Genomic DNA, 20,923 nt, shown 5'->3' with positions numbered 1-20,923 from the left:
GAATGCAGACTGTTGGAGGACTGAGGAGTACAAGCATTATCAGAGACCAGGAGGAAGGTCCTATGGTGAGGATAAAGAAGTGTTGGGAGGAGGTCATGGGGAAGTAGCCCAGGGAGTTGTAGCTGTCGCACAGCTGTTCCAGGAGGCACTCTAGACAGCTGCATTCCACAGGGCCCTGGGCCGGAACCCGGAGTAGAGTGCGGGCCCGGGTTCCCCCCAAACCTCCCAACTCCTGGTCAGACACAGGAGGAGTTGACCTGTACTCTGGGTTCACGAAAACGGCCAAACTGAGGGCTGCCATGAATCTCGGAGACAAGCAAATCCACCAATAAGCGCAAGATGCACCAAGGTAGAGGAGGAACTTTGTCACAATATAAATAATATAGAAAGATCTGAGGGCCAAAAACAAAATGGAGGAAATAATAAAATAATAAAAAAAAGTATATAAAAGGGATAAAAGTATCTATGTAGACACATCTTGGGTGATGCTGCTTTAGTCCTTTGTGCTCCTTGAGAATCACATTGTCTCAAAATTTCTGATTGTTGTCAACCAGGTGATGCAGGGGCAGAGTTAAGATTGTTTGAGTGATATTAAATGAGCTTAACTGTACTTTCTAATACACTGAATATATTATATTTTTTGGGGGGAGGAGGCAAGGTAAGTAGTCCCTCACATTAGAATATCTAGATTTTCTAACACTTGTATTTGTGACCAAACAGCAACTTCAAAACAGCCTTCTCTTTGAAGGCTTAAACTTTTTTTTAAGTGATAAATTATGTTCAACCTTTACTCCAGTTTATCTAAGGTTTCTGAAGAGGAGTGATCAAGCAGATAAATCAACTGCAAAATGCAAAATATTTGTCTCTAAAGTATTATTGCAGAATATGAACTTGAAGAATCAAAAGGAAAAGGAAAATGTAGGCAGTTAGTCAATTAACTCCCATGGAAAGTCAGTGTCCAACTCCTACTAAGTCTTATAGGTCACTTTGAAGATCTGAGCCCTAATTTACACTCAAAGAATGGGAAAGTGTTGTGAATTACACCCACACATTTAGTTGGGAAGCTAAATTGTAATTTGTGCATTATTGAGTATTCCATACATTTGGCGTTTGGAAAGGTATCATTTAAGAGGAGGTGACAAGTAGCCAGTCTGGGTGGAACTTGTTCTGTGACCATACCCCCAAATTTGAGTTCCCTCACTCAAAATATTACATATGCTTAATCTTGCTTTGCTTTGCCCAGTTCTATTAAAGCTTTTACCATGACTCACATTGATATCAATCACTGAACTGAGATTCTAAAAATTATTTGTCCACAATCTTGTACTATACAAAGAGGTTTTGTTGCACAGACAGAAATCTGGTCATATACCAGCAATACAGACTTGCTGGCCAGAATTATCTGAATGTATTTCTGTTGAAAAAGTAATTAATACATTATAAAATAAAACTACCAGAGTACAATAAACAGTAATTGGATGAAATTTCTAAGCTCATTACATAGATCTCAAACCTTGGTCACACATGAAAATGTATGTCACAGTGGTATCCTAATTATAAACATCACATTATTTTGTGACAAGGTGTACCATTAGGCTTAGAGTTTCATGTGCTTATTTCATTATCTGTTATAATTCCTACCATTATTTGCATTTAATTTAGTATTGCTGTTACTGTATATATTATTTTACTGTATTATGTGCATCAAAAGTAATGAAAATATTTGTATGAAAAAGAATCATATTGGCAGTGAAAGTCCTTGATACAAACCAAGGCAATTCCGGTCAAAGTATGTTATATTATCCTTCCAACTCACGGCCTGGCTCATACAATTGGTGACACTGGGTGAATAAAGTGAACAGAATGTGACTCAGTTGAGCCATTGGCTGCACATCTGCCACCTCTTTTTTTTCTTTCCTTTTCCAAAATAACATTCAAATGTGCTTCGTGTTTCAATTGCTACCTTACACTCAATCTGTACTTCCTGACGTTCCCTAGTTTATAAGGTGAAATCTACACATACAGAGCTTACCCAAGAGGGCTCTACACTTTTTCTATCATGGGCTTCTGCCTCTGAATACAGTCTGGCCCTTAACTTTTAATTCCTTAGAAATCCATTCCATACTGAGATATTTTTAATGCAATGTTTCCACACAGAGTGAATGTTTATAGTGAAGGCATAACTCTGTGAACAAAGGTGTTAAAAACTGAAATGTCAACTGACCCCATGATAAACAGAGAGACAAGATGGGTGAGGTCATATCTTTTATTGGACCAACTTCTGTTTTGATAATTGTTTTGGGTTCCTTGAATGATCATGGAGTATGTTTCCTGATTTTTTTTTCTTCCCGGTACATGGCAGTATGTGATGAAATTGGTCCAATAAAAAATAGTACCTTACTCACCTTGTCTTGCTAATGTCTTGAGAGCAACACAACTACAACAACACTGCAAACAGCAATGGAAGATAACAATTTTTGCTGTTTGAAATGAAATCTCCACAACATGAGGAGAAAGGAAGCAAAACTTACCAGTGACATCTACTTCATGAGTAAATCATAGAATCATAGACTATCAGGGTTGGAAGGGACCTCAGGAGGTCATGTACTCCAACCCCCTGCTCAAAGCAGGACCAAACAAAACATCATCCCCAAAGGACTCAAATCTATAGCTCTCTGACCACTACATAAACATCGAAGTTGTGCAATAAAATCTACCTCACACACATTCTCTCTCTGATATCCTGAGACTACCATAGCTACAACAATGATGCAACCATCCATAGTAAATAGAAGATTGTAATAATTACAATAGTAATAGAATATTTCTCTATATCCATGATATGTGTGTTTTGCTGCACTATCTACCTGGAACTTTTATTCTCTTTTCTCCAAGCTAGTAAATTGCTTCCTCTTTAAATCTGTTTTAGTTTATTAAAAGGATGTGTTGATCCAGTTTGTATAAAGCAAGAGCCATTCTGGACCTTTGCACAAATTCGAATCTAACGCAAACTGAATCTTAACCAAGGTCTGATAAAGTTGACATATCTTTTTAGCTTTAAAATTATAGTTCCATATCACAATTTCTTGTTTCTGTCAGGTACCATAAATATGTGAGATTTCCAAAATTGGATTTTTGCATATTTCAAGTTATCAATAGATCATATAATGCTTTGGTAAGCATGCAGACAAGAAGAATTATCTAAACATATGAAATTTTAGTGACTTATCCATGACTCCTTCTATAAAAGAGATTTGTGACGAAGGCTATTAAATCATTACCTAAAAATAAAATATTGTGTATGTGTTATATTAGAGCCAAATCCTGCATTCCTTGTCCACCTGAAATGTCTACTGAATTTGGAAATACAGTCAGAAGATTTATTATTTATTATTTTTCATCCATGCGAATCAAGATTGTCATGAAGATGTTAGTCTCCCTTGTGAGTAACTCTAGAAATGAATAAAACACAGCAACAGAAGATACAGGCATAAATTTGCTGGTAGATTAAATATGCATTTACCTGTCCTGCTTTTGCATTTTCACAAACAAAAGTTTCATAATATTTAGCAAATTCTGGTGCATGGTCATTTATGTCTAAAATCCTGATGAAGACAGGTATCTGGCTACTTTGCTTAGGATTATCTGGAACAAGAAAATAATTTATAATTTAGCTAAGGAATAAAAGGATTGGAAAGATTTACAGTTCATGTAAGAGAAGTGAAATTATCAAGTATATTTCATCTAATTTCTCCCCTACCCCACAACATAAAAGAAATGTTCTTTACAGTTATGTTCAGTTTTCTACTGGTATATAATTTAATATACTTAAGACTCATATTTACATTTTAAACCCATTACATTATTTTTAAAAGAAAAATGTTATATTAAGGCAAAACTATCTCAGTCTAAATTGATTTGCAGTTGAAAACAGAATTTTAAATTATCCAAGGTGTCTGTCTTGCCAATGTATTCCAATCAGCAGTGAGTGTATGCATGCTTATTTTCTGGGATCTGTGTCCTAAAATGGAGTTGCTGAGGTTAATCCAGGGGGGATAGATATATTGTATGGATCAATTCAAAGCCCTGTCTAGCTACAAAGGTAAGGAAGAATGTATCTGACACCTTTGTCATTAATGTGCCGCTCCAAGTAACCTCCTAGGCCAAACCATAGTCAATGGGATGAATAAAGTGAAGCAAATATTGGCAGTTGGGCCTGTGTTTGGAGAAAATAGTTTTCTTAAAGAAAAAATGGTATGGCTCTTTCTAAAAGATGGTCTGTGTATCCTATATGCTCATCACAGCTCATACAATGTTAATCTCACTACTTCCCAAAGTGAAGGAAGAAGTTGTAAGGAGGAGAAAAATAGTGTCATAGAACGTATCACTTAATCAATTGTGGTGTGCCACTTTGGAAGATACAAGGTCAGATTTTCTTTTCTGCCCGGGGGGAAGGGTAATATATTAACTTTACAGGCCTCTAGTTGTGACTGGGGCTGGGTTGATCTCTGGCGTAAATTAGAGCAGCCTGAAGGCCAATCTAATGTCTGCCCATGGTCCCAAAGGACCATTCTGATGGTCTGGAATTGCTGGAATGCTCTAACCATGCCCTCATTTTCTTATAAATTTCCCCTTTCCCCTAGAGGCTGAGGGAGCAATGTAGAATCACTATGCTGGCTCTGTACCAATTTATGCAAGGGAAATCCTCAGGAAGCCAGTTATGTTGGCTTTGTGCTGCTCTGCACAACTGAAATGGACCTGAATTTTTTTTTTTTAACTATGGGGAAAAGTAAGAAAATCATGAAATAATAAGTTTTTAATTAAAATTTACCCCTATTGAGTTTTCTGGCTTGTAGTTAGCAAATGATATGCTTGGCTGAAATTTTTAAAGACAGACAAGGGTGAATCTGGTAAAAAAAATTAAAACAGAAATTTGTTATAGAATTGCCAAATTTTCATGTTCTAACATTCTCTTCAGATAAGCCATCTCCAACTCACTGATTTCAGTTGCTATAACAGTGATATTGTGCCAGGGGTTTTCTTCCCGATCAAGTGGCTTTGAGATGAATATAGACCCATTTCCTGAATAGATGTTGAATATTCTGTCGAGGTCAGTGTGTCGATCCACAGAATATCTGTCAAGATATAATACAAGTGTGTATCACCCTCTTCTATTATATTTTCCAGTTTTGCTTACTAACCACCATTAAATGCTTCCAGTTTTACATTAGGAAAGGCTACCTTAAAATTTGCAATATGGTATTACCTAAGGTTCCCTGTACTTACTATAGGGAATAACTAGTGCAGAGTACTGTAAATATTGAGTTAAGTTATTTAAGACATTGGCTCTTTCTGAAAGATGGGGTGTAAACTCCATATGCTTAGCATAGCCCATACAATGTCAGTTTCATGGCATTGGTCTTAAATAGGATTAAAGGGTAACACATCTGTATAGGAAGCTATTCAGTATGAGTCATTTTACAAAATATATTTTAGCCCAGAAATATAACAAATTCTGGAATGATAGTGAGTTAACTCAGACTGAATTGTCTTTAAGATTTTCACAAATGATTAGAGATTTTGGATGCTTCAGTTTTTTGGGTGCTTAATCTCAGACACCATCACAGGAATTTAATTTCGGTAACCATTGAGCATCCGCTCTCTGAAGACAAGGCACCTTTGGTTTTTCTCAGGATGGGCAGAAAATCACTCGAAAATATTTTTTTAAATTTTGGCTTTTGCATTTGTTGAGCTCTCTTTTCCTTCCAAAAAGATTAACTTACATTTATAGTCATCCTCTGATTTAGTGAGCTAGTGACCATTAGCCACAAACCTGTTGTGTGAAGAGCGTATGCGTAATTTGCTTGATGACATCATTTTGCCCAAAAATGTGCACGTAGATCATTCAGCGTTGTCTCACTTTCAATCAGAAATGTAGCTGAAGCAGGTTTCACAATAATTTGCATGGTCTATGCACTAATGTACAAATGGTCAGTGTTATGCATGTCAGTTTAGACCAGGGGTGGGCAAACGTTTTGGCCTGAGGGCCACATTGGGGTTCTGAAACTGTATGGAGGGCCAGATAGAGAAGGCTGTGCCTCCCAAAATAGCCTGGCCCTGCCCCCTTTCCACCCCCTCCCACTTCTTCCACCCTGACTGCCCCCCTCAGAACTCCCAACCCATCCAACCCCCCCTGCTCCTTGTCCCCTGGCCACCCCCTCCCAGGACCCCCCGCCACTAACCGTCCCCCTGGACCTCACCCCCTACCCAACCCCCCCTGCTCCCTGTCCCCTGACTTCCCTGACTCCTATCCACACCCCCGTCCCCTGACAGGCACCCTGGGACTCCCAAACCTATCCAACCGCCCTGTTCCCCATCCCTTGAGCGCCCCCCTCCAGAACCTCTACCTCTTATCCCCCCGTCCCCTGACTTCCCCCTGGGGCCCCCTGCCCCTTATCCAACCCCCTCGGTCCCCGCTTATCATGCCGCTCAAAGCACCAGGACCGGCGGTCATGCTGCCGCGCAGTCTAGAGCACCAGGGCAGGCTGGCGGCTCTCACAGTTGCGCTGCCCGGCAGGAGCTCATAGCCCTGCTGCCCAGAGCGCTGGCTACATGGCTAGCTGAGGCTTCAGGGGAGGGTGGACACCAGGGGAAGGGCCAGGGGCTAGCCTCCCTGGCCGGGAACTCAAGGCCCTGGCAGGACGGTCTCGTGGGCCAGATGTGGCCCACGGGCCATAGTTTGCCCACCTCTGGTTTAGACAATAATAGCAGATGCGCTAACAGTTACGGCAGTAGCACAAGGCCAAACATTTACCTCCTAATTGTTATGACTTTCTCACAGTAGTTTCCTATTTAATATGCTGTACAAATGTTGATCATTAAATATTTAAGAAGTAGAACATGGTAGATGGTGTATCTCTACAGGGGATTGTTTCATTCACTGGGCCTGTTGCAAGGTGTGATGCAGAATGCTGAGTTCCATCGACCCGCAGAGCTGCATGTTCATCCAACAGAAATCACCGTCTTGAACACCTTATATAAGCTGGCCAATAGGGACAAATAAGGTAAAATAGCATTGCCCTGAAAATGATATAAGCAAGAGTTCTGCAAAGCAGCGTGTGTTTGTTATAATCAGGCTTATACACTTTTGCCTGACCCCCATATTTTTCCATTTGAAAAAACATATTGTGATGTATTAATTCTGTTTGCCATCACTAGATCTCCACAGATATTTGATTGCTCAATTTCTTTCCACTTGATCACTGTAGGCCTGATCCTGTAATGTGCTAAGTGCCCTTAACTGTCACTTCACTCATTTGTGTCCTCTACTGTCACTGAGCTCATTTGGAATTAAAGCTGCTATTTACTGCTGAGGATCAGACCATATGCCATTTACTTTACTACATTTTGAGAGAAAGATGAAATGAGCATCTACATCTAAAGCATTTTACACCATGCATGAACTGATATTTACTTTATCGCATTCTTGGTAGTATCTGGATCTTGAGCTATCACTTGCCCAATGATAGTTCCCTCCTTGGAATCTTCATCTACTTCTATTATATAAGAGCTCCTGCTGAACACTGGAGGTTCGTCTATGTCTTCCACAGAAACTTTGATGAGAGCTGTGTCCTTAAATGGCCCCAAGTGGAAAAAGCGTGGGTCAGGATGAGTGTTGGCTGCCTCCACTCTTAAGGAGTACAGCATCTTGTTTTCAAAATCCAACTGCTAGAGAACAAATGATAAAAAACTGGGGTCAGTTTACAAGAAATGTTAAAAAAAAATACAGCACTAAAATAATAGGGGCAGGAGTTATCAGGGACCGCATTAGCAGGGTTCTTACATGCACATACTCAACTCATCAGTCACAGCAATATAGAGCCAATTATAGATGACTAAGGTACAGGACAGGGGATTCTTCATCCTATTATGCAAAATGTAGCTTGGTAATAGTGATTAGGAAGTTGGTAAAGTCACTTTCTCCTTTCATTGAATTGTAGAATTGGAAGGGACCTCGAGATGTCATCTAGTCCAGTCCCCTGCACTCGTTGCAGGACCAATTATCTAGACACTTCCTGACAGCTGTTTGTCTAACCTGCTCTTAAAAATCTCCAATGCTGGAGATTCCACAACCTCCCTAGGCAATTTATTCCAGTTCTTAACCACCCTGACAGTTAGGAAGTTTTTCCTAATGTACAGCTTAAACCTCCCTTGCTGCAATTTAAGCCCATTGCTTCTTGTCCTATCCTCAGAGGTTGTAACAACCTTTTATGTACTTGAAAACTCTTACCGTGTTTCAAAGCAATTAAAATCTGCTGTACTCTAGACATACAATAATGAACATATTCCATATTGAAATCTTGTAAAGGGGATTAATACTAGTGATGGGAAAATCTCAAAGGCATCATCATTTGGGATAAGCTTCTAAAGGCTTGCATGTTGAGCCTAAATTTATATAAAATTGCTTTTTGGAACAATCAATCCAGAATATTAGAGCTAGAGCTTTCTCATGAGTGTATTTTTGAATTTCCTTATTATGGCCAGTGTTAGGAATACCATGGGAAAAAGCTTTTCTATTGGCAATCTGATACATCAGATTTGAGATGAAACTTGGAAGAAGGGCAGAAAATGGAAGGAAAAAGGTTTTAGTATGAGTGATGTGGGTTTTCTTAAAAGGTTTTTTTGTTTGCCAGACTTTAGGTTGGTTTAGCTATGAGACTGTGTCCATCAATAATTACATAATTATGACAGTGGTTAGCTTGGTTTTACCATTTATATTCTATGCTGTATTTAATCTCTTACAAATATGTATATTATTTTTATAGGATTCTGATGCAAATATTCCCCATAAACATGATTTATAAAACTGTATTTATAATCTAGTACTGGGTCAATCAAAAGTGGAATAGAATGAACTATGTGGGTCTGAGTTTTTTGTAGATCTTGACTATGATATCCAGCATATTGTTGTATCAAAATAAAATAAAAATGAGTTGTTCTAGCTCCAGTTTCAACTTTGATTCACATATTTGTTATATTAAAAAAATTACATTAAAATAAGTTAAGGTTGCAAAGTCAAGCACTCAAAAATTTAGGAAGTACCAGAATTACAGTAGCCCAGACACATTCACTCAGCCTTATTTTGCATAAAAATGTGAAAATAATTCATATTTTTTCCAATTTTTTTCATTTTCAAAATGGGATTGCCAATTCTTTATCAGAAGCACTTTGCAAAGGTTCTCAGCTGATGAAGCTTAAATGAGTTTGGATTTATGTACCTGCATGCAAGGTTTGGGTTTTACGGTTTTATTCATATTTTCAGGGGTTCACATGTTCAGTAGAAAAAAAAAAATGAGGCTAATGGCTGAAATGGAAAGTATCATGAGTTACCCCATATGATCTGTCTCAACAGCCCAAGGACAAACCCAAAATAGTGTGAACTGTAGCCTAAAATGTGTATTCAAATAACCTCAAAATAGTTTTCAATATGCTTATCTGGCCAATTTCAAGCCCTAAAGAATCACAGATTGTCTGTGAATTCAAGTTCTGTATATTCCTTTTATCTGAGAGCACCTGTTGACATGTCATGTAACTGTCAAGGTATGATGGAAATAGGGCAGATTTTAAGTAGGCTGGAGGTTTGAGTTGAACCTTTCTTGCAGCTCTAGAAGAAATCCCTCAGTGGAGAGACAGGAAGGCTACAGGAGGATAGGTTATCTATGGTGGGTTAGTTCTCTTTAGAGGTGCGAGTTCATCAAACTTAGACCTTCAGGCAAACCTACAACATTTTGTTCACCTCAACCCCTTGTGAACCACGCTGCAGAGTTCAGATGTTGAACCCCTCCAGGTTTTCATGCCTCTACTTCAAAACTATTGTTTGTGAGAGTGTCTCTTTGATAGACAGCAGCTGTTGAGAATATTGCTTTATGTGAAATGACATGCCAAGAAAATTCCCCCAAGCCTTGGGAATAACAATAGCTGATGAAAAAAGAGGACAACAAAACTAATACAGTTTCTCATCAGGTGACCCCAGGTAAGACTTTCCTTTGCCCTCCCCCTTGAGGAAAGAAAAAACCCACCTGGAGTGCTAAGTGTAATAAAAAGAGAGGGAGGAAAAATAAACCTTTTTGATGGTTATAATCCCTTCCTGTGTGTCCTTGTCAGTGATGATATCAAACATGTCTGATCCTTCCCCTTTGGAAATGCTATATTCAATCTCAGCATTTTCACCCACATCGAGGTCATTGGCTTTTATTCTGCCGAGAGGAGTCCCAAGTGATGCAGACTCAGGAGAGCTGAATTGGTAAGTACCTGGAAAAGTTAAATCAAACTTTTTTTTAGTCTTTCATCTCTCTAAATAATGCCTTTTGTTTCCCCTAGATTTTTTTCTTTCAGTTGCCTTGAAAGTTGAAACATTCTAAGAAAAGTGCTCTTAGTCATCAGGAGTAAACTTTAAAACAAAGATGACTTGACTGTCAATGAAAAGTTTTGTTGTTTTTTTTAATGAAAGTGTGACACTTCAAAGGCACTTAGTACTGTATTCTTTATGTACTTTTCTTTTTGTACTTCAGATGAAAGGAACATAGATAGAAGCACAATAATACAGCAGTGATTATGACCCTGAGTAGTTAATGGATTTATTTATTTTGTCTATCTTCTAAAGACGTTTTCAATGATTGCAGAAGTTATTTTTTCTCTAGGAACCACAGTTTTCAAAACAAATAGCGGATCTGAGGAAGAAACTAAAATACAATAGACAAGGATTTCTATTTTGAAATTGCCTTGAACAGTTTTAAGTGTGTTTTATGTGAGATGTAAGTTTTTCATGGAAACACATAATACAGATATATCGCAAAAAGCAATTGAGATGTGTAATATGTAATATTCCTGCTAACTGCTTGAACTGTATGAAATTGTACAAATGTGTTCAGATTCTTGAATTAATTCACTTTGTGGAATCAGGTTTTACTAGCCTGGATGCTATTGACAAAGGAATTTTAACCTTGCACATCTTAGTACAGAAGGTAAATTTTAAATTTATCTTTTCCCAGCATATGTACCAAAAACCTAACTGTAAAGTTAGGCTCCTGCAGAACAGGAATAAAATCACATGAGTCTTTTGACTAGTCACAATCAGGAAATATAACTTGAACTTCCATTAGCAAGATATGGCGTTAAAATAATTCTTAAAACAGTGTTGGCAAATACTTAGTAGTAACAAGAAGGTGTGAGAAGTTTGCAGACATTTTGCATGCCAATTTGTTGAATATTTGTTATCTGTCTTTTGCACAGTCACTTAGTTACTAGCAACATGCCACTTGTAACAATTAGAAACTGGAACCCCGTAGGATATGTTGTGAAGCCTTGCCTGACCAAGACAACCTTGGTGAAGGCAGTGTGCCTGAAGAAGATACAATCCCTATTTGAGTGGTTTAATGAACAGACAGACTGTACAAGCTACACCAGCCTATAGCAGGTACGGCCTATATCACTTGATATGACTAGTTCTCCTCTAACGATGCATCCATGGCCTTTCTCTTCTCTCTCATCCATTTTGTGTCACACTGAGAGAGCAGTTTCTGAGTTTTCCCAAGTACACTGATCATAACAGATCCTTGTGTGGGCTAAAGAAGGTTAAGTGAGTGTCTATCCCCAGTATCATGCACCTAAATCACAGTCTCTGACTCATTGGAAATGTCTTATCTTTAGAGATTTGTGAAAAAAATGGGTGATATAGTATGATGCTGAATTGTATTTGCTGTTAGAAAGTCAACCCTATAACTGAAAAATTAGCGGTGGGCTGCAAACCAGTAAGGCTGCAAAATTCATGTTACTCTCTTACAACAGGCTGAAAACTGTTTAGAAGTTAGATCTTATGACAACCAGCCTTCAAAAGTCTGACCTTTTCCATTTGTAGGCTTATCTAAACTTTTCATTCTGGCAATTGAGCCAGAAATCCTAGAGGCACAAACTTAGTCATGACACTTCCATTTTTCTCTGACATGAGAAGTCCAGAAATATCAGGGGAACACCTCCTTTGGGTGAGTTTGATTCTGAAAGCTGTCACTGTAATTGAGATGATGTCAGTGACCTGCATATTGTCAGCATACAAGATAATCAACTTGGTTTAGGGTATAATTCAGTTCCTGAAGTGTCCATTTTTTCATGATCATATGGTACAATTTTGTAAAGCTCTTGCCCTTCCTATCATTTATATTGTGCATAGCTCAGGTCTACTAGTTGTGTGCAGACAACTGTACCTTCTTAAAAACCTTTCTTTAAATACTTAGTCCAAGCCATGGTGGCTTCTCGTGAGAGTCTGTCAATTTCCCTTCTTTCTGGCCTCTCAAATAAATCAAATTATTTTTCAGTATTTTGGAGTTCATTCCTGTCTCTTTCACATGCAACTTCTTCCTCCCCTTTGGGCCTAGTTTCCCCGTATCCTATAGCCTCATATAAAGGGAAGAAAGGGAGGTAATTGGATACAAGAGGAACAGATTTTTAAAATCAGCATCCTTTGGAAACATGCTCCAGTTCATGACTGTGTGAGGAGGAATGAAAACCTGTAGATTTTCCATTCATTTCTTGATTTGCAGGAGGAGCAGGAAACCAGCATTCTGGGAAGCAAGGCAAGAAAGGGGACTGGTCATTACCAATGTTACAATCATCTCAGTATGTCCAGCCCAGATAAGGCCTTCCATATCACCTTCTGCGTTTCAGTGAGGTTTAAGCAGTGCACTGCATAGGGCCTTGTATGTGGCCTTTGCACTGGTGTAACTTTCACTCTAATTAAGGGTCTGATCCAAAGCCCATTCAAGTCAGCATAAAGGCTTGCACTGATTTCAATAGACTTTGGACAGGTCCTTTACTCACCTTGGAGACTACCAGCAGGAACAAAGGCTCCAGGGTTTCAGATGCCAAAGTTACATTACAACTATTTACTATTACATAGCCTTTAGTTTTAGATTGCAACTCCATGGCCAATCGTGTAATTCAGTGCAAAGAACTATACCCCATCTTTGGGTTCAACATCTCCAATCTGATAAAACCTCATGGACCATATTATGCTATTGATTTATGTTTTAGCAGAACTCCCTGTTAAAGTCAAATGGGAGCATTCTGTTGAGAAATCAGTGGCCTGAGCTTGCCCTGTGAAGGTGGTCATTAGGTTAGCAAACTCACAACATAATAATCCATTCTGGACTGGGCGACAAGGTATTTTTCCTGTATTCATCACCATGGTATCTGAGTGCTTTACAGGTTTCCATAAATCCAGAAAGGTGGTCTGTAAATCAGCCTTGATGTTTGTTCAGTCTTTGGGGGGTCTGATGAGAGTGCAAGCAAGGACCCCAATCAGAGCCAAAGGCAATAGTAATTGAATAATGTGGATATTTTCCTAGCAGATACTGAACTGAAACTCTGAATTATTTTCATATAGCTTACCAAACAGTCATCAAGTGCTGCTTTTAACAACTTTTGATTGCTAATCAGTTTGGGATCAGATTTAAACCAGCAGTCTAGGATTAAAGGGTCCACATCACATTGCACATCCCCTCTACCATCCCACTTTTCCTTGGTTGCCAGTTTTGCAGCCTAACGGGTTTTCTTTCAAAAATATAATCATGTAAAATATGGGCCAGATTATCAAAATTACTCAGCACGTGCAGCTAGGGCCAGATTTTTGGCACCTAATGAAGTGGCCAGATTTTCAACAAAATTTAACCACCCAATAATGCCCATTATGAGGACTGGAAAACCAGACCACTTATTTAGGTGCCCAAGTGGGTTGGATACTGAGCTATTTTGAAAAGCTGACCTTGTATTTTACAATGTATTTGCTGTAACGATAAATTGTTTCAGACATAACATTGCAATTACCATGGGTTATTGGCTCCTGTTGAAATTATTTTAAGGGTTTGGGAAGTAAGTTTATTCTGCTAAAGAAGTTTGTTTGTCTTTTATTTTTAAAGTGGACTCCCATGTGCTTTGACAAAGCTGCAGCATAAGCAGACACAGCAGTGCAGCTGTAGATGTGAAAAAGTATCCCAGATGGTGATGGTTAAACAATTTTAAAGAAGCTTTTTGAAACACAGCAGAACTATTAAAGGCTCCATACTCTGGGGGAATCGAGGCGGATTGTCATTGACATCAGTCAGTGTGATGTTCACCGTAGTGGTCCCTGATAATCCTCCCATCTGGCCTCCCATGTCCTTGGCCTGGATGACCACTTGGTATTGCTCCCTGTTTTCTCTGCTCATGTCTGGTAAAGCAGTTTTGATTATTCCTTGGATAAAAGAAAAGAGGGGAGAAACAAAAAACACTTTAATCCCTGAGTTTTAAAATGGATTTATGTAAAATATATTATACGGATGTTAATCCCAGGCAAACAAATAAAATTGAAGGTGTATTCAAATAAGGCTTTTAATCCATGACCGATTTAATGTGATTGCAAGAAAAGAGAGAAATATAGCAGTGCAATGATTCAGTGTTTGGACTGTGCTAAATCCATGTAATTATCCTTTTGATGAGGAAAAAAAATGTTAGGTTTGTCACATTAACGAGAGCTTTTCAGGTATTTTCCCTGGCTATTATTTTGATAAGGTTATTAGCTACAACCCTGGAGTGGTCTCTGTATTATACCACTTTTTCATTAACAGGGCAGAATTCTGTGTTATCCTGGATTCACTATTTCAAACTTCAGTAGATTCATAGGTTTTAACTTCAGAAGGGACCACTGGGGTCATCTAGTTTGACCTCCTGGATAACACAGGTCACTGGATTTCTATAAATTAATTCCTGTTTCAGGTCCACTAGCTGTGGCAGAACTAGAACATAACTTTTAGAAAAAACATCTAATCTTGAGTTAAAGATTTTTTTTAGGGAGAACTCATTACAACTCTTGATAAATTGTTCTGTTAGTTAATTACCCTCAATATTATTTTTGTGCCATATTTCCAGTCTGAATTTGTTTAGCTTCAACTTCCAGCCACTGGATCCTATTATACCTTTGTTTGCTAGATTGAAGAGCCCTCTATTATCAGATTTCTGACCCCAAGTAGATAAGTATAAACTGTGAGCAAGTCAACCCTTAACCTTCTCTCCGTTAAGCTAAATACACTGACCTCCTGGAGTCTTTCACTATAAGTTATGTTTTCCAATCTTGTAGTCATTTGCAGGGCTCTTCTCTAAACCCTCTCCAATGTATCAACATCTTATGGAAGCATGAACCCCAGAACTGGACACGGTATTCCAGTAGTGGTCTCACCAGTGCCAAACACAGGTATAAAATACCCTCCCTATTCCTACTACTTTAAGAAAATAAAACTTACATTTTATGGTGCTGTAGGTTCACTGCCTTAATAATATGGGGCCATATCACGCCATCAGTTTTCAAGCAGAAATCAAGGGGGTCTTCTGCTTAAAACCAGATAGATAGTCCATGTTCATTCTGAGTTTTGGACAAATATTAGACAGTACTTGAACAATTTAATTAGCATTTTTATAAAACTGGGTATAAATACTTGAGTGAGAAGGATCTTTATCCCTGTGTGTATTTCTGTAATTATGACAAGTAAGACAGAAAGGGTTGCTGACCTGTCTCTGGGTCCACTGAGAAATATGGCTGTCCCTGGAGGATGCTATACACTACTTTGGCACTGTTTCCATAGTTGGCATCATCCGCATCTGTAGCTGTCACTTGAATAACAGAAGTTCCTGAATAGGAACAAAAACAAAGAATCTATCATATGAAAAGAGATAATTTAGATCATAAGGCTGATGTACACATTTTTCTTCTATTTATAAAATCTATATAATGACCAGATGCACAGAACAATCAAAACCGGCACAGAATACATCAGACTAATCCAGTGTTAACAAAATAATTCCTTCTCCATGCAAAATTAAAATAAAATGTAAAACAACACATTTTACTTTATTTTAAAATGTAAAACAACACATTTTACTTTACTTTATTTTAAAAAACAAAACAAAATAAGCCTCCCTTAAACCCATCTTTCAGAAAAAAGTCTGGGTAAACAGATAGGCCTTGATGCATGATCTGAAAGTCCAACACATCGTGAGTTTATTGATCAAGGGGCAGCAAATCCAAGATCTGAGGATTGTCCTCTGAAAACACTCTGATCTCAACTGGAACATGTCAGCTAATCTCAAGTGGTGGCCACAATGATGAGGTGGTCTCTGAGATGCAGAGGACCCATGCCATAAATAGCTTTATACAACCAATACACTGAATTGGACACAGATTAAGATTTAAAATCCTGTGAAACACAGATATAAATGACTTCTGTGCAAAGCACTACTAAGTACTATAAAAGGGAAAAAATGTTTGGCACTAGCTGTTGTTTCTGAGCAGATCAGTAACCCTTTTGGAAGTTTGGGGGGGAGGGGGAGGGACAAATGAATGGATAAATGCAGTCAGTACAGAATCATAAAGTAAATCATTAACTCCTTGCCAAATGCAGATGGAGAAAAACACCCTTTTGGCCACATCTTCTTTCTGGATATCCTGTAGGGTCTCCAGATCCTGAATAAGAAAAGCTGTGGGTATACTCCATCCATGGAAGGGGAGATATCACCTCTGTCATTTCCTATAGTTGCCCCCCCCCATCCTCTGTCTCATCTAGGTTGAGCTTCAGTCAGCTACCCTTGCAGCAAAGCACCAGTCTTGACTAGACACTGGGAAAAAGTTTGTCCACATTATCTGGGATTGATGGAACAGAGGTGTTCTATAATTCCTTTCAGTGCTTCACGCATGCATTAAGCAAAGGGAATGACAGAGCAGAACTCTATGGTACTCCCATATGGCAAGGCCAGCAGGACAGATACTGCTACTGGGTCTTGTTAGATGCAACTCTGTTTACCATTTGTGATATGGCAACAGTACCTACTGGTTAGGGCATTGTGAGTGGCATGGTAGAAGACAGGAAATATTTCTTCCTCTGCAACAAAAACAAGTAGTAAAATTATAAAAATGCTTTATGTCACAACCAGTCAAACTCTGAGGAGAATTTCTGCCCCACGCTCTTTAGATTTCTCTTTACCTGCTTAATCTGTCAAAGGTCATCTATAAACCAATGAGAGCTGTAAGGATAATGCAGAAGTAGGGGGTGTTTAAGGATAACTGTGTCAGTAAAGGGCAGAAGATAATGAGAGCATCCAGCCAGTCTGTGGATTAAGTAATTCACAAGGTGAACAAGATTCTTTCACAGGCATATGTAGAACATAACTGGTCTCATCAGATGCTGAGTTGAAAAAGTAAAATTATGCCTCTGCCACCACAGGGGCTAATATGGCCCTTTGTTGAAGGAAGTTTGGTGCTTTACCCCCACCCACCTCCTCCTGTCCCAGTTATGAGGTAAGATCCAGATCTCAGTTCAGGCTGTGTGTACAGAACACATTCCCAACCAGCAACTGATCTGCATCCCTATATGCTTGCTACAGTGGTGTCTAGGAATTAAATAAGAACTGCAGAAAACAAAAACCTATTGAGGAGGATGAATAACTCTCTGATGTACTTTGTGTTAAATTGTAGTCTGAAACTTTAAACATATATTTACCTTGTTCATCAAATGTGGGTATTTGGGGAATGCTTTGGTGAAAAGGTGAACCTTGGAGTATAGCTTGAAGATGATTTCCTTAGGGAAAGTGATCCACAGGTGAGGTCTGGCTTGTGTTGAGAAACCTCTACCTTATATTTCTTTTGAGTTTATTTTTGCTCTCTCAATCATGGGGACAGTCAGACCCAAACAGGGGGAAGTTGCAGAAGGAACTGTAACCTATTCTAGTCAGAGCTGGGTAGACCAGTATCAGAACTTGAATTGGATGTGACACAGAATGGGGTTCTAGTGCAGTTTGTGAAATACTGGTGAAATATGCTTTCTTTGATTTGTACCATTGTGCAAATTGGCCACTACGCAATGTATCAGCTGCTGCTTTCTAGTGAACTAATTGTCTAATCAGGAAAAGTGAGTTACAGTATTCCAGAATGGAAGGCTGAATGGCCTCTACAGCAGTCAGAAAGCTTCCCCACCCGCACCCCCAATTCCTAAAACAGAATAGATTCATAGATTCATAGATACTAAGGTCAGAAGGGACCATTATGATCATCTAGTCTGACCTCCTGAACAACACAGGCCACAGAATTTCACCCACGCACTCCTGCAAAAACCTTTCTTGTGAAAAAATATTGTATTTTTGACATTTTGTCCCAGTTTGGGACATTTCTTTTATTCAAAACTGCACATTATGTGGCAAAAAGGGATTCCCCTTTTTTGGGTCAGCTTTAATCAGGAGCCACATGCAAAACATAAGTAACTGTTGCACAATACAACCCTACCTCCTCTCACAAAAGCAACCCTCTTTCCCCCACAAAACCTATAATTCATTCTATTAGCATAAATCTCCCACCACTATGGAGGCAGTATTTCATAAATACATGTATTTTGTAAATGTAGGGATGATATCATTCTCGTCCTTTCTAGCATATATGAGATGTTTTCACTTTTCTTTTTTTCTCCCCAAAGCTTTCTTTTGTATGTTGAAATGAAATGCTCTCCTCAATTGCATTACGAGGACTTGTACTGAAGGACCATAAGGCAATCTTACCACATAGACAGATGTAATATGACTAAGCTGCTGTATATTTAATCTGTCTGAAATACTGTGTGGAGTAAATGCTCTTGCCACTAAACATAATGCATTTACAATAATAAAATAATTCCATAAAGTCTAACTGAGAAAGAATGGCTAAAACTGAATAACACTGCTAACCCTTGCCATCCTGCTGTTCAGTACTTTGGAGTACAACAACTTTCAGTACAATAACTTTAGTTTTTGTTTGGTGGTAATTATGCCTCTGATGCCCTGCTGGCAAATTTGAAAAACATTATAGAGGGAACAAAGAGCTGGAAAAGACAGAGTGATGTCGTTTGAAATATTGGTATGAGTACATGTCCACACGTGTTTATCCTTTCTGGAGACTGGCTCCTCATCCCTGTCCTCCCAATAGGTACAGCCTAAGGAAGCACTTCTAGCATAACCATACCATACCAATGATGAGACAATCAGAGAAGGAAAGTAATCAGATTAAAGCATGGCATTTGGGACTTTTTCAGTAATTAAAGAGAGACAATATAAAATGATGGGTCTTCCATAAAAAATGAACTATAACTATCTGAGTGTTTCTTTTTCATTTTTTTTTCAATGTGCTGTAAATATTTACAAGCAGAGGAGATGCTGCTCTAAGTTACACTCGCTGCCAATGGTCCCCATGGACTGAAATAGCAACTGGCAATCAGCACAAGGCTGGGTTTCTTGCATATGTCATCTTTACTCTGGCTGCACCTCTGTGCTGGCAGCAGTGAGGTGTGTGGTGGCGGAGCCGATAGGGATACTCCAGGTCTGTTGCCAAAATCTGCAACAGTGGGGCATGAAGTATAGCAACTATATCCTTTGTATATCCTTGAGGCTGCAGATAGTCTCAAAAGGAGCCAAGAGGATGAGACTGACTGGATAAAATGTTGGACAAAACATTTTTTGTCCAAATTGTTTCAATAGAATAGTAAAACAAAACAAAAACTAAATTAAAGGTCTTGTTTTGTAAAAAAAAAAATCAAAATGTTTCATTTTGACATGTTCTAAAGAACATGTTTCCTTTTTTTCAATTTGAAATGAATTTTCGCATTGAAAATTTCCTTTTTATTTTTTTAAATTAAATCCTTAAAAGATCAAAATACAAATGAAGCATTTTGGATCAAACACAGTGTTTCATTTGTCACAACATTATTTTTTGTACTTTTCGGTTTGCGGAAAAGTTTCCCTTTGGGTCTGCCCAAAACAATTTCTTTCAATGTTTTTGGAAATGCCAGCAAACAAACAAACAAAAAAAAACCAGTTCTAATTATAACCCCCTTCTTCCCCATGCCAGCCCAAAGAATGGACCTGATGCAGTGGGGGAGCAGGCTACACCTTGTGCACTGGGGAACTTGGAAAGGAATTGTTCCTTCTTGATTGTTCTTGCTGAGATGCAGTTGTGTGTAAGCCCTTAATGTGGGAAAGTGCCTAAATGCCACCGTATGGCTCCTTATCAGTAACAATTCAGATTCATAAAAGGGAGAATATCCAAATCTAATTTCAACTAAGTTTTTAGGTGAAATTATAGTTTTCAAGAAAATGCTGAAGCCAACAGCAGCAATCATAGCTGTGTAATATCTAGACAATCCCACAACACGTCAGTTTTTTTTGTGTCTCTGGCAGAGCCCTGAGGATGTTTCTTTTTTGCACAGTTGCTTCTCCTCTTCTTCAAAGCTCCCCATTTTGTCCAGTTCATTTGGCCAACAAAGACTTTATGGAAGCTTTTTGGTGACCCATAGTTCCTTTACTTACATCAACTAAAAGGGTCACTATTGAGAGAAATGGGATGCAGAAAACCCCTGCCATCCCAGAGCTTGGATGCTTAGTCCCTGAGAAGGAAAGCAGCATAGTCCAGTGGATAGTGCCCTAGGCTGAGACTGTTTTCTACTCCTGATTCTATCACAGACCTGCTGAGTGACCTTGGGAAAGACAGTTTTCCTCTCTATGCCTGTTGCTCCTCTAATCCTTTGTCTTATTCCTCTATTTAGACTATGAAGACCGACAGATTGTTGACTCCTTCTATGTGTTTGAAAAGCAGCTAGTACAATAGGGCCTCAAGCTTAATTGTAGCCTCTAGATTCTACTATAATAAGAATAAATAATGATCTCTGCAGTGCCCCCAGCCTTTAGCAACCCAGGACATGACACACTGTAATCAGAAATCAGCCCTGAATCTCTAACATGACAGTGAAAATATGGTGCACTATTATTAGGACACCAGACTGACCTTACATTTGTTTGATGTGAGGACATTTTTGTCAGCTGAGAA

The 20,923-nt window shown here is 38.7% G+C and overlaps 1 protein-coding gene across 2 annotated transcripts in view; it reads right to left on the bottom strand.

Annotated features, from left to right (window-relative positions):
• The window catches only part of LOC144260508 (cadherin-9), a 99,434-nt gene that overhangs the window by 12,585 nt on the left and 65,926 nt on the right, over positions 1-20,923 (bottom strand). The window contains exons 3-8 of one of the 2 annotated variants that reach the window (XM_077809155.1): positions 15,595-15,714; positions 14,117-14,284; positions 10,124-10,311; positions 7,475-7,728; positions 4,999-5,135; positions 3,524-3,645 (exon numbers count right to left, since the gene is read on the bottom strand). In XM_077809155.1, the coding sequence (XP_077665281.1) occupies positions 3,524-3,645; positions 4,999-5,135; positions 7,475-7,728; positions 10,124-10,311; positions 14,117-14,284; positions 15,595-15,714 (989 nt within the window). The remainder of the gene's footprint in view (positions 1-3,523; positions 3,646-4,998; positions 5,136-7,474; positions 7,729-10,123; positions 10,312-14,116; positions 14,285-15,594; positions 15,715-20,923) is intronic. The other variant, XM_077809156.1, reaches the window with a different exon arrangement.

This window comes from Eretmochelys imbricata, chromosome 2, assembly GCF_965152235.1.
Source record: "Eretmochelys imbricata isolate rEreImb1 chromosome 2, rEreImb1.hap1, whole genome shotgun sequence".
Taxonomy (NCBI): Eukaryota; Metazoa; Chordata; order Testudines; family Cheloniidae; genus Eretmochelys; species Eretmochelys imbricata.
This window is presented reverse-complemented; position numbering and strand designations above follow the sequence as displayed.